Raw genomic sequence first — 21,706 nt, forward strand, 5'->3', positions numbered from 1 at the left:
TAAGTTTCTTCCACCCTTGACTTTGCTTGAATGTGTTATCAGTGTTCGTCATGCTGTCATTTATTCTCACAGCGACCTCATCTGTCTTCTGTCATGCGCAAAACAAACTGCAGTCTCACCACCATGAAGCAGCCACTGTTCACTACTGTGGGGACCAGAGAGGAGCCGCGTCAAGTTAGAGTAGGGTAAGCGAGAAGAATACCGGAATTACAAAGCCGGGCCTTCAAAATAAAAGCGCAACACAAGTTGATCGGTAAAGTATGGTAAGAAGAGATTTTCTCCAAATACCGTGAAACCTGAGTGACATTAATCTGTAGGCTGTTGAGTTTTCATGTTTGGAAATCAGTCTCATATCTGATCATGTCAAAACACTGAGCCAACACAATTTTACGAACAACAAAATTACCTTAAAGTACCTGCTATGAAGAACGACCCTTTCAGAAGGCTGTTTATTATATAATGACAATGAATTTTCATAATGTTTTATACACTTTGCTTATAGTACTTACAGACTTGTTCTTCAGTAATATTTTCAATGCAGGACTTTCACTTCTTCTGTCCCTGATAATTACATTTTGTATTAATAATGTGAATCTACACAGTAACCAGCAGTACTGTAAGAAGTATTCTGATCTTTAACTTATGGAAAAGTCGTAATACCAAAGTGTAAAAATACTTGTATTGTTATAGTCCTGCATTTCAAATCTGCTACTTCTTGCTACTACTATTGCTACTCATATTAAAAATGATAGTTAGTAATTAGTGATGCATTAATGTGTTTATTATATTTTGTATCAACAATCTGAATCTGCAAATTCACCAGTAACTAAAACTACCAAATAAATGTAGTGGAGTAAAAAGTACACTATATCCCTCACAAATGGGCGGAGTGGAAGTATTAAAGTAGTGCAAAATGAAAATACTCAAGTAAAAACTATTACTGAATTATTTTCGTGAAATTACTTAGTGGTTTTATTTTGAAACATCCAGCCGGACGTTCGCACATTGAAAATGGTGTGCTTGACGGTGGCGGTCATTAGCTTACAGGAGGCACAGGCGGGACAGCGATGGGCCGCGGCCGATATTTATCCCAAACAAACCGCACTAAAGTCCGGACTGAGCCGCCAGTGATGGACACCCGATAGTTCCAGCGTTTTGTGTGTTTCACGGCGTGTTTATTCGTAGTTTATGACGGCAGAGCCGCAGAGTTTAGCTAACTTGGCAGAATTGTTCTTCCAGGGGAAGGAAGTTTGCTGTGACGGAGGACACAGGAGAGGAAACCGCGGAGGGCCAAACTATCCCGACATGGAGGACTCCGGCTCGGCCCTGGAGAAGAATGTGGCTGACCTCACGGTCATGGACGTGTACGACATCGCCGCGGTGGTGGGTCAGGAGTTCGAGCGGATCATAGACCAGTACGGCTGCGAGGCTCTGTCCAGGCTGATGCCCAAAGTGGTGCGGGTGCTGGAGATCCTGGAGGTGATGGTGAGCCGCAGCAGCATCAGCCCGGAGACCGAGGAGCTGCGGCTGGAGCTGGACAAGCTGCGGCTGGAGCGCCTCGACCGGCTGGAGAAGGAGAAGAAGCACCGGAAGGTCTGACCGCGCCGAGAGGCCTCATTACCGCGTACTTCACACACTTCAGAGAGGAAGAGTCAGAGGAAATTTCCTGTTAAAAAACAAACAAACAAACAAACAGACCGAGACCACACAGTTACTGTGATTTAACCACAGGAACAGGAAGTATTCAGAGCCTGTACTCATGCACAAGTACCAATACCACTGCAGAAATACTCTGTTTAATTTATCTCTGCTGAAAGTGTTACTCAAGTATTATCAGGAAAATGTACTTAAAGTAAAAGTACAGAGAAATACCCGATGTGAGCAAAGTAACTAAGTAAAAAGTAAAATGTTGAGTATTTGTACTCTCCTTAAGTATATCCAATCTATACTACTTTATACCTCTACTACACTTTGGAGGCGGATGTAGTATTTTTATTTTTCTGCTTTTATTTAACAGTTTTAGTTACTTTGCACATGGAAGCTCAGCAGGGATTTACGTGACGTCATCATGTACTTGTACTACTACGACTAATAACCTGTGAGTACAGACTGAAATGTTGTTTGCCTAAAATAAAAAATATCATATTTCAGGACCTTGAAGGTCATGGTGGGTACTTGATACTTGAAGTACATTTTACTGGTAATGCTTTTGTTTTTTTCTCTTTCACTAATGTAAAATATTGAAAGCAGTCGTTTTACTTGCAACAGAGTATTTTTACTCTGTGGTATTGTTACTTTTATTTAAGTAAAGGATCTGAGTACTTCTGTATATCCACAGTACATCTACTGACATTCCATATTTGTACTGTTACACTTTAAATCATTGGTTTTGCAGCATTTTACTGTTGAAACGATTAAATCTTTGTCATTTTCACCTGAAAAAAATGCTTTAATGTTAAACCAACAGTCACTGATTAATTTCTTGGTAATTATAAAATCAATTGATTTTATCAGTTATCAATTGATTAATCAGCCAATTATTTGAGCTCAGATTGTAAAAACTGTTTAATTTTTTACATCGTATTTTCAAAGTTTTTCCATTTTGTTTGTTAAACGATTTGTAAAGATGTCAGATTGACGTCTGGAGTGAAAATATTCCCTCTGAAATACCGCTGAGTACAAGTATCATGAAATGGAAATACTCAATGAAATACCTCGTGTACTCAGCGGCAGTACTTGAGTAAATGTACTCAGTTACTTTAAGTGCGACGCTTCCTGTTTGTTCCTGACTCAGCAGGAAAACGTTGCTCCTCTCTCGCTCACGTTCGTCAAACATGTGAATGTTTCCGATTAGTCATCAAATCCCCAGAAAGATTCGGGGTTGACGAACTTGAACTGAAGGAAAACTTCTCCAAAAAGTCCCCGAGCGGGAAACGATCCACTGAAACTGATCAGGTGACTGAAGAAACAGTCCTGATTCGCTCGTGTGTGGTAACGTTTTGTGTTTAGAGGTGAAAAGTCTCTTTGATGGCGAAGACGTCTGAAACGTGACGCAAGGCCTCAAATACAGACTGGTCGTCGGTGACAGAGACTGGGAGCACTGGTTTCTTCCCCAGCGGCGTGTTGGGCTCTGAGGTTCAGTCACCGTCACGAGAAAATGACATGCAGGCTTTTTTATAGCCGCAGCGTTCAGACGGTCGCTCTGTGACACCTGACACTGAGTCTGAAGTCGTCTCAGCAGTACAGTCACTGCAGTACTGCACTGAAGTACTACTCTCATGTACTCATTCCCATTTCATTCTCTTTTGGTCTTCTAATTGGTGCCGTAAAACAGTCTGGATGTCAGTTTCTTGTGACTCATTAACTGAATCTCATGACGGCGATAAAGTTTCTTCTTCTGCTGTGACTGACATCATCGACCTGTGTGATTGTCACACGGATAAATACTCACATCGACAGTAAAAGTACACGGACGGGGAAAGCATGAAGTGTTCTGCTCTTCACTTCCTGATCCAGATTCAAAGGTTTAATCCGTCACATGCAGCGCACTGGCCAAAGCTTTATTTAAGATAAGAATAATTAAGATAAGAGTGAAAATGAGAATTAAAAAAATAAAACTGCAAAGATGAAGAATTTCCATTTCAGTCCAAAATTGAAAGATATTCAAGGAGAAGCATCAAATCTTCATGTTTGAGAAGCTGGAAACAAAATTTTCTGTCATTTTTGCTTAAAAAATGATGATTCAGTTATTTAGATTTCAGTCTGAAGCAAAGTGAAACTGAACAGAAGCATAAGAATGATGTGTGTGTGTGTGTGTGTGTGTGTGTGTGTGTGTGTGTGTGTGTGTGTGTGTGTGTGTGCAGGAGCTGGAGCTGGTGGAGGACGTCTGGAGAGGAGAAGCTCAGGACCTCCTCACTCAGATCGCCCAGCTGCAGGAGGAGAACAAAAGCCTCCTCACCAACCTGTCCAACAAAGACCCCATGAGTGAGGAAGACCTGCAGAGGCATGAGGGTGAGGACACACACACACACACACACACACACACACACACACACACACACACACACATACACACACACAGGAAACTGGCTTCATTAACTTTAGGTGCTCATAAAATGTGGTAAATCCTTTGGGGACAGTCAGGAAATGTCAAACAAATCAGCTGAGCTGAGAGCCAGCTGGCAGTCAGCTTAGCTTAGCATAAAGACTGGAAACAGAGGGAAACCGCTAGCATGGCTCTTTCTGAAGGTAAGAAAATCTGCTAATGAATACGTTTTATCTGAATAGTACATCAGAGTGTTTCTTGGCCAGTGTTCGGACAGGTAGCGGAGTCTTGATGCTAAGCTAAGCTAACTGCTTCCTGCTGTAGCTCCATATTTAGTGTGCAGAGGTGAGACAAAGTAATAACTGAAGCCCAAAGCTGCTACCTGTTGTTTGTGTTCTGGCTCTGCAGAAAACTTTTACGCTCGTCGTGTCTCACCCTCCATCTTTCTGTTACACACACACACACACACACACACACACACACACACACACACACAAAGGAAGCCTTCTCTGTGTCTGACGGCGAGCCAGCCTCTGCATCAGAGGCTCTGTCCTGGTTTCACACAGAGGCCACAGTCACCCTGACACACTGTGGACAGACCAGCCTCAGTGTGCAGGCACACCTGCTAGACTCACACACATGCGCACACGCACACACACATACATGTGCATGCACATACATGCGTCTTAGCACACAAATCAGGGCTCGTTCTGCACAACTCTGTCCTGTGACCTTTTAGTCACGCTTTATATTAAGATTCCCATATTCACCTCTAACTAGCTGCTTATAAGCATGTTTCTAAGTATCATATTGGCATATTAATACCTTATTCTGGGTTATTAAGATCCTAATTCATGTACAACAACATTTTATTGTAATAGAGAATAGAATATGTTCATGCAGAATGAGGCATTAATACTTATTTATGACTAATGAAGAGCTAATATGCATGCTAGTAAGAAACTAGCTAATGCTGAATATGTGGTTTCTGTGGTCAGCAGGTATGACGGAGAGAGAGAGGCAGGTGATGAAGAAGCTGAAGGAAGTGGTGGACAAGCAGCGAGACGAGATTCGAGCCAAGGACCGAGAGCTCACGCTGAAGAACGAGGACATAGAAGCAGTAAGACGACAAACCCAGAGCACTGAGCATGCACTGATAACATGATGTCACCTGAGTTCAGCAGGTGTGAACGGGTGCCTTCGTTTTAATGTCAGCATCAGACAAGTTGCTGTTTTTAGCTACAAGAGACAGAAGAAGAAGAAAAAATCCAACAAAATCTGACAAATGGCTCAGTGACTAAGAGACAGTGCAGACATGTCGTAGCAGGAGAAGCTCGGGCGTGACCGACAACACGAATGATGGCTGTGATCCGCTCAGGTGTGACAGAACCAGGTTCCAGGTGTGGCGCGTGTCACGGCTTGCTTGGTCATACTGGGACACCAGTAATGTGTTAATAATGTTGTGAAAAGGGAAGTAAGCGACCTCTGCAGCTGCTCCTCATCTCTGCTGCTCAACATTCGTTAGCCGCTGCTAGCATAACACTCCAGAATCTCCGGCTGATGTGTTGGTGGTCGAGATGGATTGTGGGTAATGTAGGCGACCTCCTGTTTCGGTGTGTGTTTGTGCAGCTCCAGCAGCAGCAGTCTCGCCTCATGAAAATCAACCACGACCTGCGACATAAAATCTCTGTGGTGGAGGCACAAGGGAAGGCGCTGATCGAACAGAAGGTGGAGCTGGAGGCCGGCGCTCAGGCGCGGGGGCAGGAAGTCGGTGCCCTTCGGCAGGAAGTGACACGCCTGAGAGAACGACTTCAAGGAGACCTGCCGGTCCAGAACCCTGAGGAACCTCCACCTCAGCCCCCCTCACCTGCAGAGGTAACACAGCTCACAAAACCATGAAAGGAGCTACATCTATCATGTTTAAGAGCATCTGAAGTTCATGAAGCCAGGCTAGCTGTTTCCCTCCGTTTCCAGTCATGATGCTAAGCTAACTTTCCTTAATCTGTCTTGTCGTCTGACTCCCTGCAAGAAAGCAAATACGCGTATTTCCACAGCTGTGAAACTGGCTTTATGTTCCAGTTTTAAAAGAGGTTCGTTCACTTTCTATGTGCAACTTTTCAAATCAGTAATGATGATGATTTTCCACTGAAGCCACAAAGCTTTTTCTCAAAGTTCAGGTGCAGAAATCAACAAAAATGCTCAACATGTGACAGAAACAGACGATAGCTCGGATTGCTTTGGAAACAGAAGATAAAGTGTCTTTTGCTCCGCCAGCGTGGTAAAGCTGCTGCAGTGGTGGTGGGGGCTGAGGGCTGGTCAGGCAGACATGACCCCTCTGAGCTGATGCTGGGTGGGTTTGACCCCTCCCTGCAGCCCCTGCCTGGTTCCCTCAGCCCGGGGGGACACGAGGACGGGGATGAGGAGGCTGAGGACGAAGCAGTGTTGCTTTGGGTAATGCAGAAGTGCTAGTTAGCAAACCGGAGTGGTGTGATTGTCCTGACTCTAACTGCACCCCCCCAGAAGAACAGCCTCATCAGTAGAAACAGCTAGCGGACTAACATCGACCCATGAGAGGTGCTGCAGTGGTTTGGCATGGGTGTTAAGCACTAACAGTGTCGGTACGATTTGTCCCTCCTCAGCCAGCGGGGTGAGACCGTGTGGGCGGCTGACCTTTCTAAACATAGATCATTTCAACAGCCTCTAACAGCTCCTGAAGTGTCCTTTAATGCACCACGATCCTGAAACGCTCACAGTAGAAACGGTTGTTCAAAGTCCAACTGAAATGAAACGATAGAAAACACATTTGATCTGTTAATCACATGTTCTCCGTTTATTGATATTTTGCCACCTCGGCCAAGCGTAACTATTTTTGTGCTGCACACTCTGAACAACAACCCACATTAGCTTTCCTGCTAAAGTCAACTTCTTATCTAACATGCAAACACGAAGACGTCTTGTCCTGAGCCTGAGCTTGATGAGCGAGTGGCCAAACAAACGTCGACCGGCTCTGCTGATGTCAGTGTGCAGGCCAGCTGCTCAGCTGCAGCACAGTAAACAGCAGGTAAACGTACCTGCAAATGTCACTCGGGCAGGTGTTGTCTTTACTCCAATGACACACTGTCTGCACATGACATGCAGCTACAGCTCAGGTTGAGTCCCCTGCTGGAGCTCAGCCTGCCAGTCAATCAGACCCTGAGGAAAAGGAATATTTCTGATTTTTCTGCCTCTGAAGAGAAAAACGAGACATTCAAAATTAAATGACATTTTGACTGTAAAAACTTGAAAAAGATTAAATGTGATTTCAGTTGGACTTGTAGAATATATATTCAGAAGTTTTATGGTCTGTTTTTTTGCTCAGTGCATGAGTGACCTCTGTCAGCTGCATGTGGTTAAAGTCAGAGATTGTCTGCAGCGTGCTGAGTTATAAAAACAGCAGTTTTAGCTTAAAGGGAGGAGGGAAGGGCAAACAAATGTATTGGAACCAGGCCCGATGTCTGACTTAGAGTTCAACGTTTGCCACCAGGAGGCGATGTGCGATGAGGACATGCCTGCTGTGTTCCAATATTTTACCAAGGTATCCTCACTTCCTTCCCGCCTGCCTTCCTTCCCTTTCTCTGGTTTTGTTTCCTCTTTACGATGCATTTGTCTCCTGGCAGGAGGCGCTGTGCGAGGAGGAGACGGGAGGCCTGGACCCAAAGGACCCCAACCGGCCCCGGTTCACCCTGCAGGAGCTGAGGGACGTCCTCCACGAGAGGAACGAGCTCAAGGCCAAAGTCTTCCTGCTGCAGGAGGAGCTGGCCTACTACAAAAGGTGCTCACAGGCACACAAGTGTTTGAGTCTGAGGAGATGAAGGATAAGTTATTGATTATCATAACGGTCTGCTTTCAGTGATGAGACGGAAGACGAGCTCGTCACTCCCAGTCCGTCTCCTTCGCCTGAGCTGAGGACTCGCTCCCGGTCTTCTGCCCAGCCGGAGTCAGGAATCAAACGCCTGTATGTTGTTCTCACGCTGCAGATACACTCACAGCAGACGACCTTTGCACAGTCACACTGCTTCGCATGTGCCGAGCGAAGGCTGATTAAAGCATGCTCAAACATTTACACGTCAAGAAAGATGCTCCTGAAATCTCGGCTGAAGCTTCTGCTTTATGAGAGTGGTAACGTGTCCTCACCAGCAGACGTCTGGGACGGTTTCAGGCCGCTAACATTCGCTTTGTTTGAGATATCGTTGCTGTGGATGTTTTCAGACTGAATTCACACCAAACTGAAAATACAAACATAAAGAGTCGCTTCAGCTGCATCCACCCAGAAATAACTTTCAGCGATTATAACTGGAAACCGCTCAGGCCGACGCCCACTTCCTGTTTGTCCTGTCAAATCAAATCAGAGTTCAGACTCAGCAGATTCTGGTTCGTCCTCAGTGTCAGCAGGCTGCTGTGGTTCATCCCATAAAAATCACACTTTACAACAATGAATGACTGCAGACAACAAGCTGAACATTCACTGAGGCATTTTTAGCACGAAGCAGTGAACGCATCGTGAGCTTTATGACACGTTTTAATGGTGCACAAATGTTACACTTTTTTTTCTCACAAGTAAAAGCAGAGCAGTGTAATGGTGCTTTAAATGGGGGGGGGGGGGGGTCGTTCCTGACCTTGGGATCAGAATGTGTGACAAAATAATCACATGATCAGTCATGTGATAGCAAGAGAGCGACAGAGCGACAGACAGAGCCTGCAATAACTCTTCAGAAGGTCACTGTGTGTGTGTGTGTGTGTGTGTGTGTGTGTGTGTGTGTGTGTGTGTGTGTGTATAATGTGTCATGCACTGAGCTTTTCCCTCGGTCTGATCGATTTGAAGACGCCCTGCTGGACTCTGGTTTCAGACCCCTCTGTGTGTGTGTGTGTGTGCGTGCGTGTGCATGCGTGCATGCGTGCGTGCATGTGTGCGTGCATGCCTAATGATGTTCAGGTGTAACTCACCATCAACACACTCTCGCTCTGCTGCCTCTGAACGAGTGTCTTCATGCGTCTTCCTGCTCTAAAAGGAATGAACGCATGTCTTCTTCGGTTTGACTTTGAAGGAGGTTTGGGTGAAACAGAGGTCAAAGGTTGATGTGGTCCCTGTCTCCCCCTGTCCGTCCCCCCCTCCCCTCTCTCTCTTCCTGTTTGTGCTTGTGTGTCTTTGCCTCTGTGTAACAGGATCTTCACAGCCATTATGCCGATGGTGGCGGCTGGTTTGATCCCAGATGACCCCACTTTACAGCCAATCAGACGTCTCGTATCGCTTGTATGACTCTATGTTCAGTTAGCTTGCCGCTGTCTCGGCTAACGGCCTCCACCCCCTTGCATGTGCCGGGGTTGCTTTCTGAGCCTCTTTTCCACCTCTGTAGTATTCTGATTGGCTGATTGTGGGGCTGTCTTATTAACGTTGTCCAATGGGATGATGGTGGATCACAAAAATCAGCCAGTCAGAATATGAACGTGTCGTCTTTTCCCTCTGACCACAGTAACAACTTAACGCCTGTCTGTCTTCAAACTAAAGCGCTTTCAGCTCTTCTGCATTAGTGATTAAAACACTGGAAATAGAATCAGCTGATGGTGTTTTCGTCTGCAGCTCTGCACTGACCACTTCACACCACTTAATTCCAGTTATAATCTGTTGAATGTTTGTGTGATGCATTAATGTCAATACAAAAAAGACATAACGTCTGCGATGTGAAGCTGCTCTGTGCAGCATTTACCATTAAACTTCATGCATTAGCGTCATTTCTACATTTCAATGAGGGATGAGTGAGAGGAGAATCAGTCCACAGCACAGATGTCTTAATGAACGTTCACTCTGTTTTATGAGAAATCTGCTGAGATTTAAAGATGGCCGATGCCGCGTCACTCATGTGTGCTGTTAACTGGACAGCCACACAGCCAATCACAGCTGCTCCACCGACATTTTAACTTCTCGCATTCAATAAATAAACAAATAAAAATGACAGTTGGACATCATATCCACCGACATATGGCAAGCGTTACTGGTCAAACTTGGTCTAAAGCTACGCTCGACCTGTCTCACCTTATATGAGATAATGTCAGGATCGATGAGAGAGTGGAAGGCCGTCGGCCACGTTTTGATCCTTCGATATTCACATTCAACACATTAATGCTCATCAGGTCCAGAACCAATGCGGAAACAGCCTCAGTGCTGCAGGAAGCGTTGGTGTTTCCAGGAAATGATGCGCTCTCGTTTGTTCACAGTGATTATCTTTAGGCTTCACAGTTAATTTGTCTTCAATAATGAAGTTTGGATGTTAAATGTCACACATGCACACTGCTGTGAAACATAACTCTCTAACACTGCTGTTCCCTCAAACCGCTGACCCTCCGTTAAAGGCGCTTCCTCTGTCCTCTCTCCATCCTCTCAGGTTTAGTTTCTTCTCGCGTGACAAGCAGCGGAGCTCGCAGAGGAGCGCGCCGTTCGACGCCGGCCTCGGCTCGTGGGCAGGGAAGGACGACGTGTACACAGAGCAAGCCCAGGAGGCGTTACAGCACATGTAGTCGCCGGAGGGGACTCGTCCAAGTTACTCCAAAACTCTTAACACTCCGTGTCCATCACTCGAGGCCGGCCGGCGGAGCGCCGCCGAACCACCGCTAGCGACTCACACAGCAGCTGAAGTATCACGAGCTTGAGGTGAGAAGGCCGACAGAAAGAAGAGTGAACGGATCCAGTTTAGATAAAAATCAAAAACATTAATTTAAACTCCTGAGGGCCGTTCGTCCCAGCGAGCGACGGCACACTCAGACTGAGCGGCTTCACAAACAGCCGATGCCTTCACAGGATCAGAGCTGAGCTGAACGAAGCGAAGGGAAACTCAAGTTGAAGGATGGAAAAGTGGAAAGTTGTTGCACTCCGAGTGGTTCATGATATGTCGGTAAAGGTAAAGGTGTGTTACGACACAGATGAAGGCGTGTGCTGCACATGATCCCTGTTAACCTGATGAAAGTGAGTTCAAGGCTTTGTGACGTGATGGAAGATTTGATCGATCGATCAGCACAGAAACAAAAAGAAAACCTCTGCAGTGTTTCTCTCTCCGATCTTTAGATCTGCTCTCTTAAGAAAAGCAGCACTTTGTGTCCCAGTAATTTATTTAAAATCTGTCCATGTTCCTTTGGGCAGCGAGTCGGTGCTTCACCAGCATTTAGCAAAACCTGTGCAGCTTCAGATGAAAAGAGAACGGGCTGGTGTTTGAAAAGATGCTCAGAATCACATTTTAAAGGCTGTTTCTTGGCAGAAACGGGCTTCCATAAGTCAGTTCACGCTTCCTCTAACTCACGGTTTCTATGAAATGAACACAAACATCCACTTTCTGTAATAGACGTGAACTCCAGTTTCATCATAACAATAACAACAACTTGAGAATCACCAGCCAAACCAAAGCAGGTCACAGTTCATCCTGTTTGGTGACGATGCAGTACGTCGAAATCATGACTTCATTGAGATTCTGCAGATTTTACAGAAGCAGGACTGTCAGTGTTAAACTGTGTGAAGCTTTACCTCTGAACTCATTCATGTTTTCAACAGACCTGCTCTGATTTTAGATGTCCTGTCTGTATTTAGAGCATGTTCCATATTTTTCTTATTGTCAACAAATCCAGTGAAAAGACCGAAGCCTGAGGGCCACAGCCGGGGCCGAGGGGTCCGAAAGTACCAACGAACTGTTCAGTTTGGTCTTTTCATGAGGTTTGTCGGCACTAATGCAGATTAACACCAGCTTCATCTTTGAAATCAGGAGCGTCTTCCTGTAAATTTGGCACAATATGAGCCGAAGTGAAATAAAGGACATTTGGAAAAACAGTCATTGCAAGTTTTGCCGCTAAGCAAGGAAACGTGGAGCAGTACCCTGCTCACACTCCAAATATCCGACATGGAGCAGACATCACGAGAAAGTACACAGCAACATGCAAACTTAAATACTGACTTGTGCTTATACGCATCATTTATATGAAGCCTCACGCTGTGTTGTCTCGTTCACGATGAAGAACAGACATCTTCCTCTGCCGACGTTTGAGCGTCTGAATCAGATTGTGGTTCATAAAGCTGAAGTGTGGTTTCCTTTTTTTTTTTTTTAAATTGGTGGTTTCTGCTTCCGCTTTTCATGTTTAACACTGACTGACGAGGCGGCGAACGGCAGCAGTGTGAGCGGCTGTGTTTGAATAGTTCTTCACCTTCATTTCTACTCACCAGCGAGGTGGAAGGAACGAACGTAAAATGAGAAAAAAGAGGCTGAAAACAAACGTCGAGGAGAGTCAGAGCAGCTGTTTTCCACATTTAGACAAAATAATGATTTTCATCGCAGGAGAGTCTCGTCTGCGAGTCAAAGGGCAATTTAGGCATTTAAAGAGTGAAACATTCAAAGGGAAAAGCAGTCAGACGGGACACGGCGTCCTTCTGCTCGCTCCTCTTCCTCAGCTCGTTATTTGAGTCAGTGTTGATCATCATCTCTCATGTTTCCCTCATTAAAACGGACATCTGAAGGTTTATTGAATGGATCAATGCTTTATTAAACGAGCTGTCTCCTCAATAATAAAAATCTGTAATGTTTGAGGCGTTTGTCTGTTTTTTCAAAGTGTCTCACCTGAGCGCACAGGTGCTGCAGTTCATCATCAGCTGATAGAAAATCGATCCATTAAATGTTTAATTGGTCTGATTTTACAGCAGATAACGAGAAATACGGCCCTAAATGTACCAAAAAATGTGAATCCTTTGACTTGAAAGGTGATTTTTTTTAAGTTAAATTGCCCCAAAACCCAAAAAATGTATCCAACCTCAAGCACAATGATGTAAATATACATGTGTGTATTACAGAAGCCAAAGCCGTTATCTCACATTAATCATTTCTCAAGATGGCAAAGCTCGTTTTCTCGTGATTTCGGGTTAATTCATTCTCATTATCTTGAGAAAAAAGGCTGATTTCTCAAGCTGACGAGATAATTTTTCACAAAAAAATGACTTCATGAACACACACGCTGTCATTTGTTTTGACACAATCACACACGCACACACACGCCATCCTGCTGCCACAAACACTCACTGCAGCACCAAATGTGGATTCATCCGCCGCTGAAAGTAGTCCCCAACAAATGCACCATTTCCACTACAGTGAGCAGCTGTTTTGGGAATTTTTTCTATTATTTGTGTCTTCAGTAGGAACCAATGGGCTTTAGTCTGAGGCCACAGTCAGGGTCGCTTAGAATTTAGCACATTTCAGCCCACAAACTGTCCGTTTGGTACAAAAAAGACAAACTTACACTGCGGTCTTGGACTGAGAGTAAAACTTTCATATTACACTTTTAAACTCGTAATAAATTCTTTTAGTAGCAAAAGAAATCAGACGTCCACTCGTGTTACTTGCATATCACATCTTTATTCATTGATGCCTAAACCCCAGCATTAAGATTTATTCAACGCTACAACAGCAAAGACCTACTACGTCCTAAAATGGCCAACAGGTGCGTTTTGTCCCACAGGTATTATTGCATTAGTTCTACATGAGGAATGGGATCACCCAGAATGCAACATGTTTTTTGGAGAAAGGCTCAAAGGAAAACATTTCACACACGTGACACAATGCTACTGTCAGAGGCGGCCGGGGAAACCTTTCCGTGTTGCACACAGTGGACTTCCTGAATCGCTCACATGTGACCGGGCTCGTTGCTTTAACACTGATGGCACTTCCTTCCAAAAGCATCCTGGACTTCAGCGGAAACTTTAAGAACTGGATTCTGTGGTTTTATTATCAACCTCCTGGACAACAAACAGCCTCAGAGACGCATCAAGAGATGAAGATGATGGTCTCACTATTCAGCATCATTTTCAAACAGACCTGCTCCAAATAAGTAAGAAATTAACTTCAGAGGGCTTAAAGGAAAAGTTTTAGAAAACATGCTCGTTCACTTTTCTTGCTGAACGTTAGATGAGAGGTTGATAGCACTCTCACGTCTTTAATTAAATTTGAAGCTACAGTCTGGAGGTTATTAGCTTAGCTTAGCTTAGCATAAAGACTGGAAACAATGGGAAACAGCTAGCCTGGTGCTTTACAAAGTAAAAAAAAAAAAACAAATCCACCCACCAACACGAGATCTAACATGTTCATTGGGACGTCCTCTGTGGTGCTGGTGGGTGACCTCAGGACAGGGCTCAGCTAGCTGTCCACCATGTCTACAGCCTTTATGCTAAGCTACGCTAACCATCCTGTTGCTGTAGCTTCATATTTAAAGGAAAGATATGAGAGTGGTGTCAGTTTGTAGGCATAATAAAACATCAACATATTCCCTTAAGATAAATATCCCAAAATATTGAAACTCATAATAAAATAATCTATAATCGAGAAAATATTAACAATAATACAGATAGATTTGACTTCATCAGGCCGGCGCTGACCCACGGAATCCACACAATGAGCTGAAGAATCAGTAAACGGATCATTTTAACGTCCCGTCACAGTATTTAACTTTTTAAAACGTATTAAAAGGAGAAGTGATTTTTGAGCTGTTGACAAATCCCATGAAGACACTGAACGCATCACAGACTGACAAATCTTCCTCCTCTGAGCCACAGAGCTCCACTTTATCCCAAAACTATTAAAAACACATCAGTGAGTCACACTGCTGCTCCGCCTGACATGTTTCTTCATCACCATGAACACACACACACACACACACACACACACACTGTAATCTGACTCACACACACACACACACACACACACACACACACACACACACACACACACACACACACACACACACCATCCCGCTGCCACAAACTCACTACAGCACCAAATGTGGATTCATCCGCCGCAGAAAATAGTCCCCAACAAACGCACTATTTCCTCCTGTTTATATGAGAATAACTACAGTCAGCTGCTGTTTTAGGAAATTATTATGAATTCTTTTTTAAGGGAAGCAGTTTTTAATCTTCAGTGGGAACCAATGGGCTCAGAGCTGAGAGCCACAAACAGGAAGTCAAAGTATCAGACTAACATGTTGCTGGTTTTGGTGTTTTCATGGGATTTGTCGCAGTAATAAATACATAGAACATCGTCAGGCTGATGCTTTAAAACAGATTCATCATCCTGATTTGGTGACAAATGGAGGATTCGGCTGTGACGCTGTGTTATCTCATCATGTGGCCGTTTTTCGTGGTTACTATATTTGGATTACTCAAGATAAAATAGAGTTAATATTAAAGCAAGATGCTGCTGTGATTTATGTCATTTCAGTGAAAAAACATTATTGAAACCTATTAGCAATTAGCTCAAAGGAAAATAATAATTTGTCTGTCAGTGATGTTCCAGATGAGCATAAATCAGAATAAATCTGAAATCTCTGAGGGAAGTTTGACCTTCTGGCTACAATTCATGAAAAACATCTGACAAAGCTGCTGAAGAAGAAAAAAAAAAAAAAGACCTGTTAAATACTTTCACACAGAACATCTGGGTGTGAGGAGGAAGAACAGACGTCTGGAAAACCTGCCAAGATCCACGAAATACAGTCACCAAACCCACCGTCTGCTGGACACAAGGTGGACACAGGCTGGTGGACAGGACATGTCTGAAGGACTTCACTGTCCAGACATGCTCCTGGAAGAGTTTGACATTTCGGGAGATAAACGTGTTCACTCTCTCTTTGGGAGTTAGATCAGAGCATCACTCTCATGTCTGCGCGTTAGATATGAAGCTATTAGCTTAGCATAAAGACTGGAAACGGGTGGAAGCAGCTAGCCTGCTCTGTCCAAACATAACAAAAGCAGACAGTACTTTTGATTTGATGGAGATATTTGGCAGCTTGTGAAACTTTTAGAGCACTTTCTGGACTTTGACCGAGAAGCTGAAGATTAGATCTTTTTAAATGAAATGTAAAAGAAAAAGACCACGGCTTTGGATTTTAGGGATTTTTGGACACTTATTGCTTGATTTCTCCTCATAATTCAGCCACAGATGGTGATGAGGAGCCTCTGGTGGGATAACTGCCTTCCCAGCATGACAGAGCCAACAAATAATGGCCATTATTGATAAGCACATCAAGGTAAAGTGTTAGAAGTGACAAAGTGTGACGGAACTCTTCGTAAGAAAGTGAAAACATTTACCTCCTCGATCCTTTTAAACCACCATTAATTTGCAACAGCAAGCCAATAAATATATTTACATGGTGCGGTAACATAGACAGTGTCGTGAAGTTCTATTTACGTGAATTAAAAGGAAGGTTTGACAGCCGAGAACTGACGAGATAATCACGTACGCCAGTCGAGGTTGCAGACAAACCTTTAATCGTCGAGTCTATTTCTATTGGTGGGTTTTACCTAACAAACGTTCAGACACATCTGTATTAAAGCTGACATGACAGGCTGAACTGTAGGTGTTTGCTTTGTGGTATTTGAACATTTGCTACATGATCATTCAAATGTATTGTGCATCTTAAATATTAAAAAATACAATATAGGCTAAAAACTAAAAAAAAAAAGCAGGAAAATGATTCGTGTGTGTGTTCCTGTGGAATCCCTTCAGTCTGTTTGTTCAACACTACGTGATTTTACACTTCAGAATGTAAAATACTTTGATCCAGTGTCACATTTTTGTAATCAACACCTGAAAATGGCAACTGAACCACGACTGTGGTGGATTATTCCACGTCCACTAAAGAGCGGGAGCCTGTGTGAGTCCTGACGGCTGAAATCAAATTCCACTTGAACAGAAAGCACTTTTTTTAAAAAGGGTTTGTAATTTGCATCTCATCGCTGATCCAAAAGGACTCTGGGGCCATAAATACAAGTATTGCTAACTAATTAAGAAAAAGCAGTATAAAAATGCAGAGCATTAACTACCACCTGCATGCTGGAGAAGCACTGATCTATCAGTAATACAAAATGTACAAAAGAAATGTGCTGCAAAACAACCAGAATGTTTCATATACTCATAAATAAAAAGTACACATGCCGTCTGACAAGGCAGACGGACCTCAGCTGAAATGTAAAGTACCTTGCCGACCCCTCCCACGAACACATAACCCCCCCACCCCCCACCCCTCCCCCCACTTCCTCAATACTGGAACCAAAAGGGAACACATTCTGTTTCTAAGGCATTTTGTACACGAGCTAATGAGAAACACGGGTGTTACTGTACGTTTCCCTTCTCTTTTCGAGGACCCTCCCGTCAGTATTTGAGCCACGGGTGAGCTGCGATGGAGGCTTTGCTGCGGTCTCCATAGTCATACAGCAGCTCCTCGCCCTCGTCGATGTCTCGAGAGGCGACCAGGATGAGGTGAGGGACGCCGTTGATGTCGTGGAGTTTGGTTTGGCAGTTTCCGTTTTTACTGTGATTGATCAGCCGACCCATTCGACCCGTCTCTTTTGTGGCGTCCACGCTGTCAAAACAAAACAAAACACGGTGTTCACATCAGACTTTACGCTGGAAAAACAACGACAAAGGACTTTTACTGTCCTGTACTGTCAGCTGAGTTTTTACATTTGATGCTGCTTCATACTTCTACTCCACCACGTCTCAGAGGCAAATGCTGCGCTTTTCACTCAGAGGCTTTTATTGTGAAGCAGTCACAGGAAACTCGTGTGTCATAAATTAGCACTAACAGCAAAATGTGTCAATAAAACAACAACAGGCAACAGATCAGGAAGACGAGTGACTGCTAGAAACACAACAAACAATTCACCTTTCACCAAGTTTCCACACTTTAAGACAAGATTTAAAAACATGGCAGAAGATTGTTCAAGAAAACACAGGCAGTACGTTTAAATGTGGGAACTCATACCAGTAAGTTTTGCAGAGATACTGGAAGTAGTACATGTAGCAGCCGGTCGCGGGGTTTTGAGCGTATTCGGCCTCCCTCTTTTTGGCGTCGGTGATCTGCAGCAGGTCTCCGTGGTACTCCACCACATACTCGCCTTTCTGGAAACAGCGAGTGGCAAACACCGCTCTGCCCTTTCCTTCTATATGCTGCACCTGCAGGGCGGGAGGAGACGTATGAACGTTTGATGGGGCGACGACAAGAACAACGATGGCACTGATTTTGCTTTGAGGTCATGTTTCCTGCATCCTCACATCTAAAGTTTGCTCAAAGAAAGTCGACGTACCTCCATTCCTTCCTCTATTCCGTTTGTGATGAGATCATCTATGTGCTTCTTTTCTTCACACTGGTAACGAAAAGGAACACGAGACGGTATTCAAAGAGCAGGTTGGCCACACACAGCTGTGAGAACACAATCTGTCAGACACCAAGCTAACACTAACTCTGAAAGACTAGAGGAGACTTGCTAGCGTAGCATCATTAAGGCTACAAACAGCCCATAATGCAGCAGTGACGTCACGTCACAGGACACCTGCTGTCGTTTAGGCTCCAATATGAAGAATTCTCCAGAAAAAATATCTTAAATTCACGCCCATCTGGTCCAACGATGCTCTTAACAGCTGTCCAAACAAATCTGATAACAATCACAGTATATGTGATATGTTTTAGTACATAACAGAAGTAATTTATCTTACCTTGAGCTCTGTTTTACTTTTTCTTGAGCTGCGTCTTATTGGATAGTAGTCAGTAACTTTGCGGTTTTGGGAGTTTTTGCCTCCTGCACTGCAGAGGAAAGAGAGAAGACAGCAACTATTAGAACGAGCAGGTGATTTGAGCAGGACGGGGGGCGGGGGGGGGCGCCACTCCTCTTCTTAACCTGGCCTTAACCTTAGAGTCTACGACCTCGACCAGTGCCTGGTTCAGACTACATGAATCGACTTTGAGGCGATGTTGTCGTGGCTGATGAGTTACCGACATCATGGCCGATCGTTAAATCTGACGGGTTGCTGTCCGTGGTGCTGAAGGAGCAGCCGGATTTCTAACTACGTCTTTTTCCCTCATCTTGGTTTCATCTTGGGCCTGGAACACAAACTAAACTATAAACATTCAAGTCTTTTCTTTACACCCGGCAGAGCGGCGTCACCTTCATGATCAATGACGTCACAGAGGAGAGAGAGCAACATCCTGTCATATGTCTATGATCACTCAGGAGCGTCTGTGCTCAACCTAAGCAGCACATCCCACTGCCCTCCCCCCCCCCCCCCCAATTAAAAATGAACAAACGACCTGATGATTACAAACACATTAACATCGATCACACCATCGTGTTGTTCGCTGTGACAAAGTGCATCAGTGATCGGGACGTGCGTACATTCTCAGTGTGGATTTCTTTCCTTTGACCTTGAGGCGGACTCCTCTCCTCTGGTGGCTGCGCAGAGCGCTGCTGTTGTTGGCGTGGAGGGGCGCGTGAGATAAGCTGTTGCTGAGGGGCAGGGGGAGATCGGGAGGGGAGCGAAGGCAGGTCTGAGAGCAGAAGAGCTGTTCGTCTGGCCAGCAGGGTGAACACTGGCTGTAGCTGCTCTCCATCTCTGGGAAATCCGTCTTTGGGTTTTTTGGTGTGGTGCTGATGGAATTTGTTCTCCTGCCTGGAAGCAAACAACAAGTGATGTACATCGTCCTGCTGTTCCTACTCCTTCTCACTGCCTTCCATTACATAATCGACTGAAAACAAAAATAAACAGCAGCCTGTTTGTTCTCCTGCACAGTGTTTACACATTAAAGCCAAACTCCTCAGCTGGAGATCAGCTGCAGAGCTGCAGCCAACCTACTCACCCTCTCCCTGCCTCTGAGCATCATTCTGCTGGCAGCATATCGGAGAGCATCTTCCCTCCTGTGTCATCGCTTCATCGTGAACTGGTGATATTGACTTGGTGCAGCTTAAGACAGTGACTGAATGGCTGTTGCATACAATCTCCTGTGAATGCAGACAGAAAATGCATTTAGTTCCTGTCATGTGTATTTTTACTGATGCTCTGTGGGTGATCAAATAAATGCACCACAACAACACATCGTTAACATGGTGAAGAGTGTGCAAGCTGACAAGTGACAGTGACTGATATATAATTACAGATTATTAGATTATTAATAACGATGCATCACTGGTCGAGCAGCATTGTGCTGTTGTAGACGCTTGAGGTGGAGCTCGTTTGAACCACCTTATATCCAGTTAGTTTAGTCCAGTGGTTCCCATCCTAAAGATCAGGGCTCTCAGCTGATTTTCGAAGTAAGAAAATGGGAAAGTTCATGTCTATGCAATATATTTATATGTGTTTTATTTTGTTTTCTTTCTGTTTTCTTTACACAAATCCAAAATATAGTAATGTGGAACTGCTGAAATGATCAGATGGAAATAAAATCCACTCAGAGACATCTGAAACATGACAAGGGGTCCCAACCAGACACAGCTTTTTAGTAAGGGGCCACAAGTGAAAAAGGGTTTGAAAACACTGTTTAATCTTTCATTGCTTTTATAATTCTACCATTTTAAAATGGAAACTGTTCATCTGACAAGTAACTAGCTGTCAGATAAATATAGCCGAGGAAAAGTCTACATACAGTAACATAAAATAGACTCAATGAAAGTACAACACCCCAGAAATTATACTCGTACAGTACTTGAGTAAAAGTACTTCGTTACTTCCGGGCAGTGGTGTGGGTGGGGCCCTGGGGGAGGCACCACGCTGGCGTCACACCCACGTCCCGTCAGTCCCTTTAAATCCAGAGCCGATACACTAACAGGCCTCTTAACTCCACATTTACTGATCAAATCCACTCAAACTAAAACCTGCGTTACTTCCACAGCTGCTTTTAAACCATAAATCCCTTAAAAAGACAAATCCGACCGTTTCTTGGTCTCGTCTAATGTCAGAAATACAGTTCAGTCCACAGCTAGCAGCTAATGTTAGCCAAGCACTCCTGAACATAAAGCCTCCGTTTGTAGCTCCTGTAACTACACGAAGTTACAGTAAAAAGCACCAGTGAATTCAAATATGTACGTGATATGCACAAAAATACGTTCCTCCTATTCTCAAAGACGGACTAATCCAGCTAAGCTATCTTTCATTTAAGGTACTTATCCTGTGTTTGGTGATGCCCCAACAAGCAAACTTACCCCGTTCATGTCCGACTTGTTTTCGTGGCTCCTCTCTCGGCTCTAGCCTCTCGTTTCGAGGAAAATATAAATGAAGTTTTCAGCCAGTTCGGAGATTAACGTCGCCCTGCTCTTGCAGCAGTGCCCTCCCTACGAGCTGGCCCCCTTCCACGGTCACTGTGCGCCCTTCTGTTGATTTAAACTGCCAGCAGCTCAACCGATGAAGCCCCTACAGCTCCCGTCCGCCATTTTTCTACATGGAAATGAATGAAGAAAGGCGAAGCAATGTCGCCCTCTGCAGGCCGACAGCGACACGACCACTCCTGTTCACTGACTCTAATACACTGATGGAGGAAGTATTTAGATATTTTACGTAAGTGAAAGTACTAATACTACACTGCATTGCTTTGTCAGTGTTACTTAAGTAAAAATATGTAAGTATAATCAGGAAGATGTACTTAAAACATTTAAAGTAAAAGTACTCAGTGCAGTGAAGTGTCCCCTGTGACTGTTGTCTTCCTCTATCTGAGCTTATTTGATTATTGTGTCTCCTGCATTCATGTCAAAGCAGGATTTTACTTTTGGAGTTGGTTGAGGTGGAGCTCAAGGAGGACGGCAACAAATAATTCTTTTAATTCTGGATAAATCTGCTGATC

The 21,706-nt window shown here is 44.3% G+C and overlaps 2 protein-coding genes across 9 annotated transcripts; one reads left to right on the forward strand and one right to left on the reverse strand.

The window, feature by feature from the left end:
- Positions 1–1,038: 1,038 nt before the first annotated feature.
- Positions 1,039–12,641, forward strand: rilpl1 (Rab interacting lysosomal protein-like 1). Of its 8 annotated transcripts, XM_076758457.1 has the most exons (10): positions 1,062–1,593; positions 3,864–4,011; positions 5,044–5,165; positions 5,675–5,920; positions 6,320–6,496; positions 7,569–7,619; positions 7,702–7,856; positions 7,935–8,039; positions 9,248–9,335; positions 10,465–12,641. In XM_076758457.1, exons 1-10 carry the CDS (start codon positions 1,189–1,191, stop codon positions 10,468–10,470), a joined length of 1,503 nt encoding a protein of 500 aa, XP_076614572.1. In that variant the 5' UTR covers positions 1,062–1,188; the 3' UTR covers positions 10,471–12,641. The 8 variants fall into 8 exon arrangements, with proteins under 8 accessions (XP_076614574.1, XP_076614576.1, XP_076614571.1 ...); XM_076758456.1 differs by lacking the exon at positions 9,248–9,335 and having other exon boundaries at positions 1,046–1,593; positions 5,047–5,165; XM_076758463.1 differs by lacking the exon at positions 10,465–12,641 and having other exon boundaries at positions 1,046–1,593; positions 5,047–5,165; positions 9,248–9,341.
- An 803-nt stretch (positions 12,642–13,444) lies between these two features.
- kmt5aa (lysine methyltransferase 5Aa) lies at positions 13,445–21,320 on the reverse strand. Its single transcript, XM_076758751.1, has 8 exons — positions 21,072–21,320; positions 19,733–19,874; positions 19,272–19,545; positions 18,595–18,682; positions 18,186–18,245; positions 17,864–18,054; positions 14,809–17,461; positions 13,445–14,770 (listed from the first exon to the last, which is right to left on the reverse strand). The coding sequence occupies exons 1-7, from the start codon at positions 21,078–21,080 to the stop codon at positions 17,251–17,253; spliced, it is 975 nt and encodes a 324-aa protein (XP_076614866.1). The 5' UTR covers positions 21,081–21,320; the 3' UTR covers positions 13,445–14,770; positions 14,809–17,250.
- Positions 21,321–21,706: the final 386 nt, after the last annotated feature.

This window comes from Chaetodon auriga, chromosome 19 (assembly GCF_051107435.1).
Source record: "Chaetodon auriga isolate fChaAug3 chromosome 19, fChaAug3.hap1, whole genome shotgun sequence".
Lineage (NCBI taxonomy): Eukaryota > Metazoa > Chordata > Actinopteri > Chaetodontiformes > Chaetodontidae > Chaetodon > Chaetodon auriga.

What these genes read in the sequence shown, in the direction of transcription:
- rilpl1 (XM_076758455.1), top strand. Translation starts at nt 1,189, where the DNA reads ATGACGGCAGAGCCGCAGAGTTTAGCTAACTTGGCAGAATTGTTCTTC. An exon ending in GAGCTGGCCTACTACAAAAG is followed by an intron (nt 7,857 to 7,934) that starts GTGCTCACAGGC and finishes GTCTGCTTTCAG; the next exon opens with TGATGAGACGGAAGACGAGC. An exon ending in GAGTCAGGAATCAAACGCCT is followed by an intron (nt 8,040 to 10,464) that starts GTATGTTGTTCT and finishes CCATCCTCTCAG; the next exon opens with GTTTAGTTTCTTCTCGCGTG.
- kmt5aa (XM_076758751.1), bottom strand. An exon ending in TGCTCAGAGGCAGGGAGAGG is followed by an intron (nt 19,546 to 19,732) that starts GTGAGTAGGTTG and finishes GTTTGCTTCCAG; the next exon opens with GCAGGAGAACAAATTCCATC. An exon ending in AAGAAATCCACACTGAGAAT is followed by an intron (nt 18,683 to 19,271) that starts GTACGCACGTCC and finishes TTTCCTCTGCAG; the next exon opens with TGCAGGAGGCAAAAACTCCC.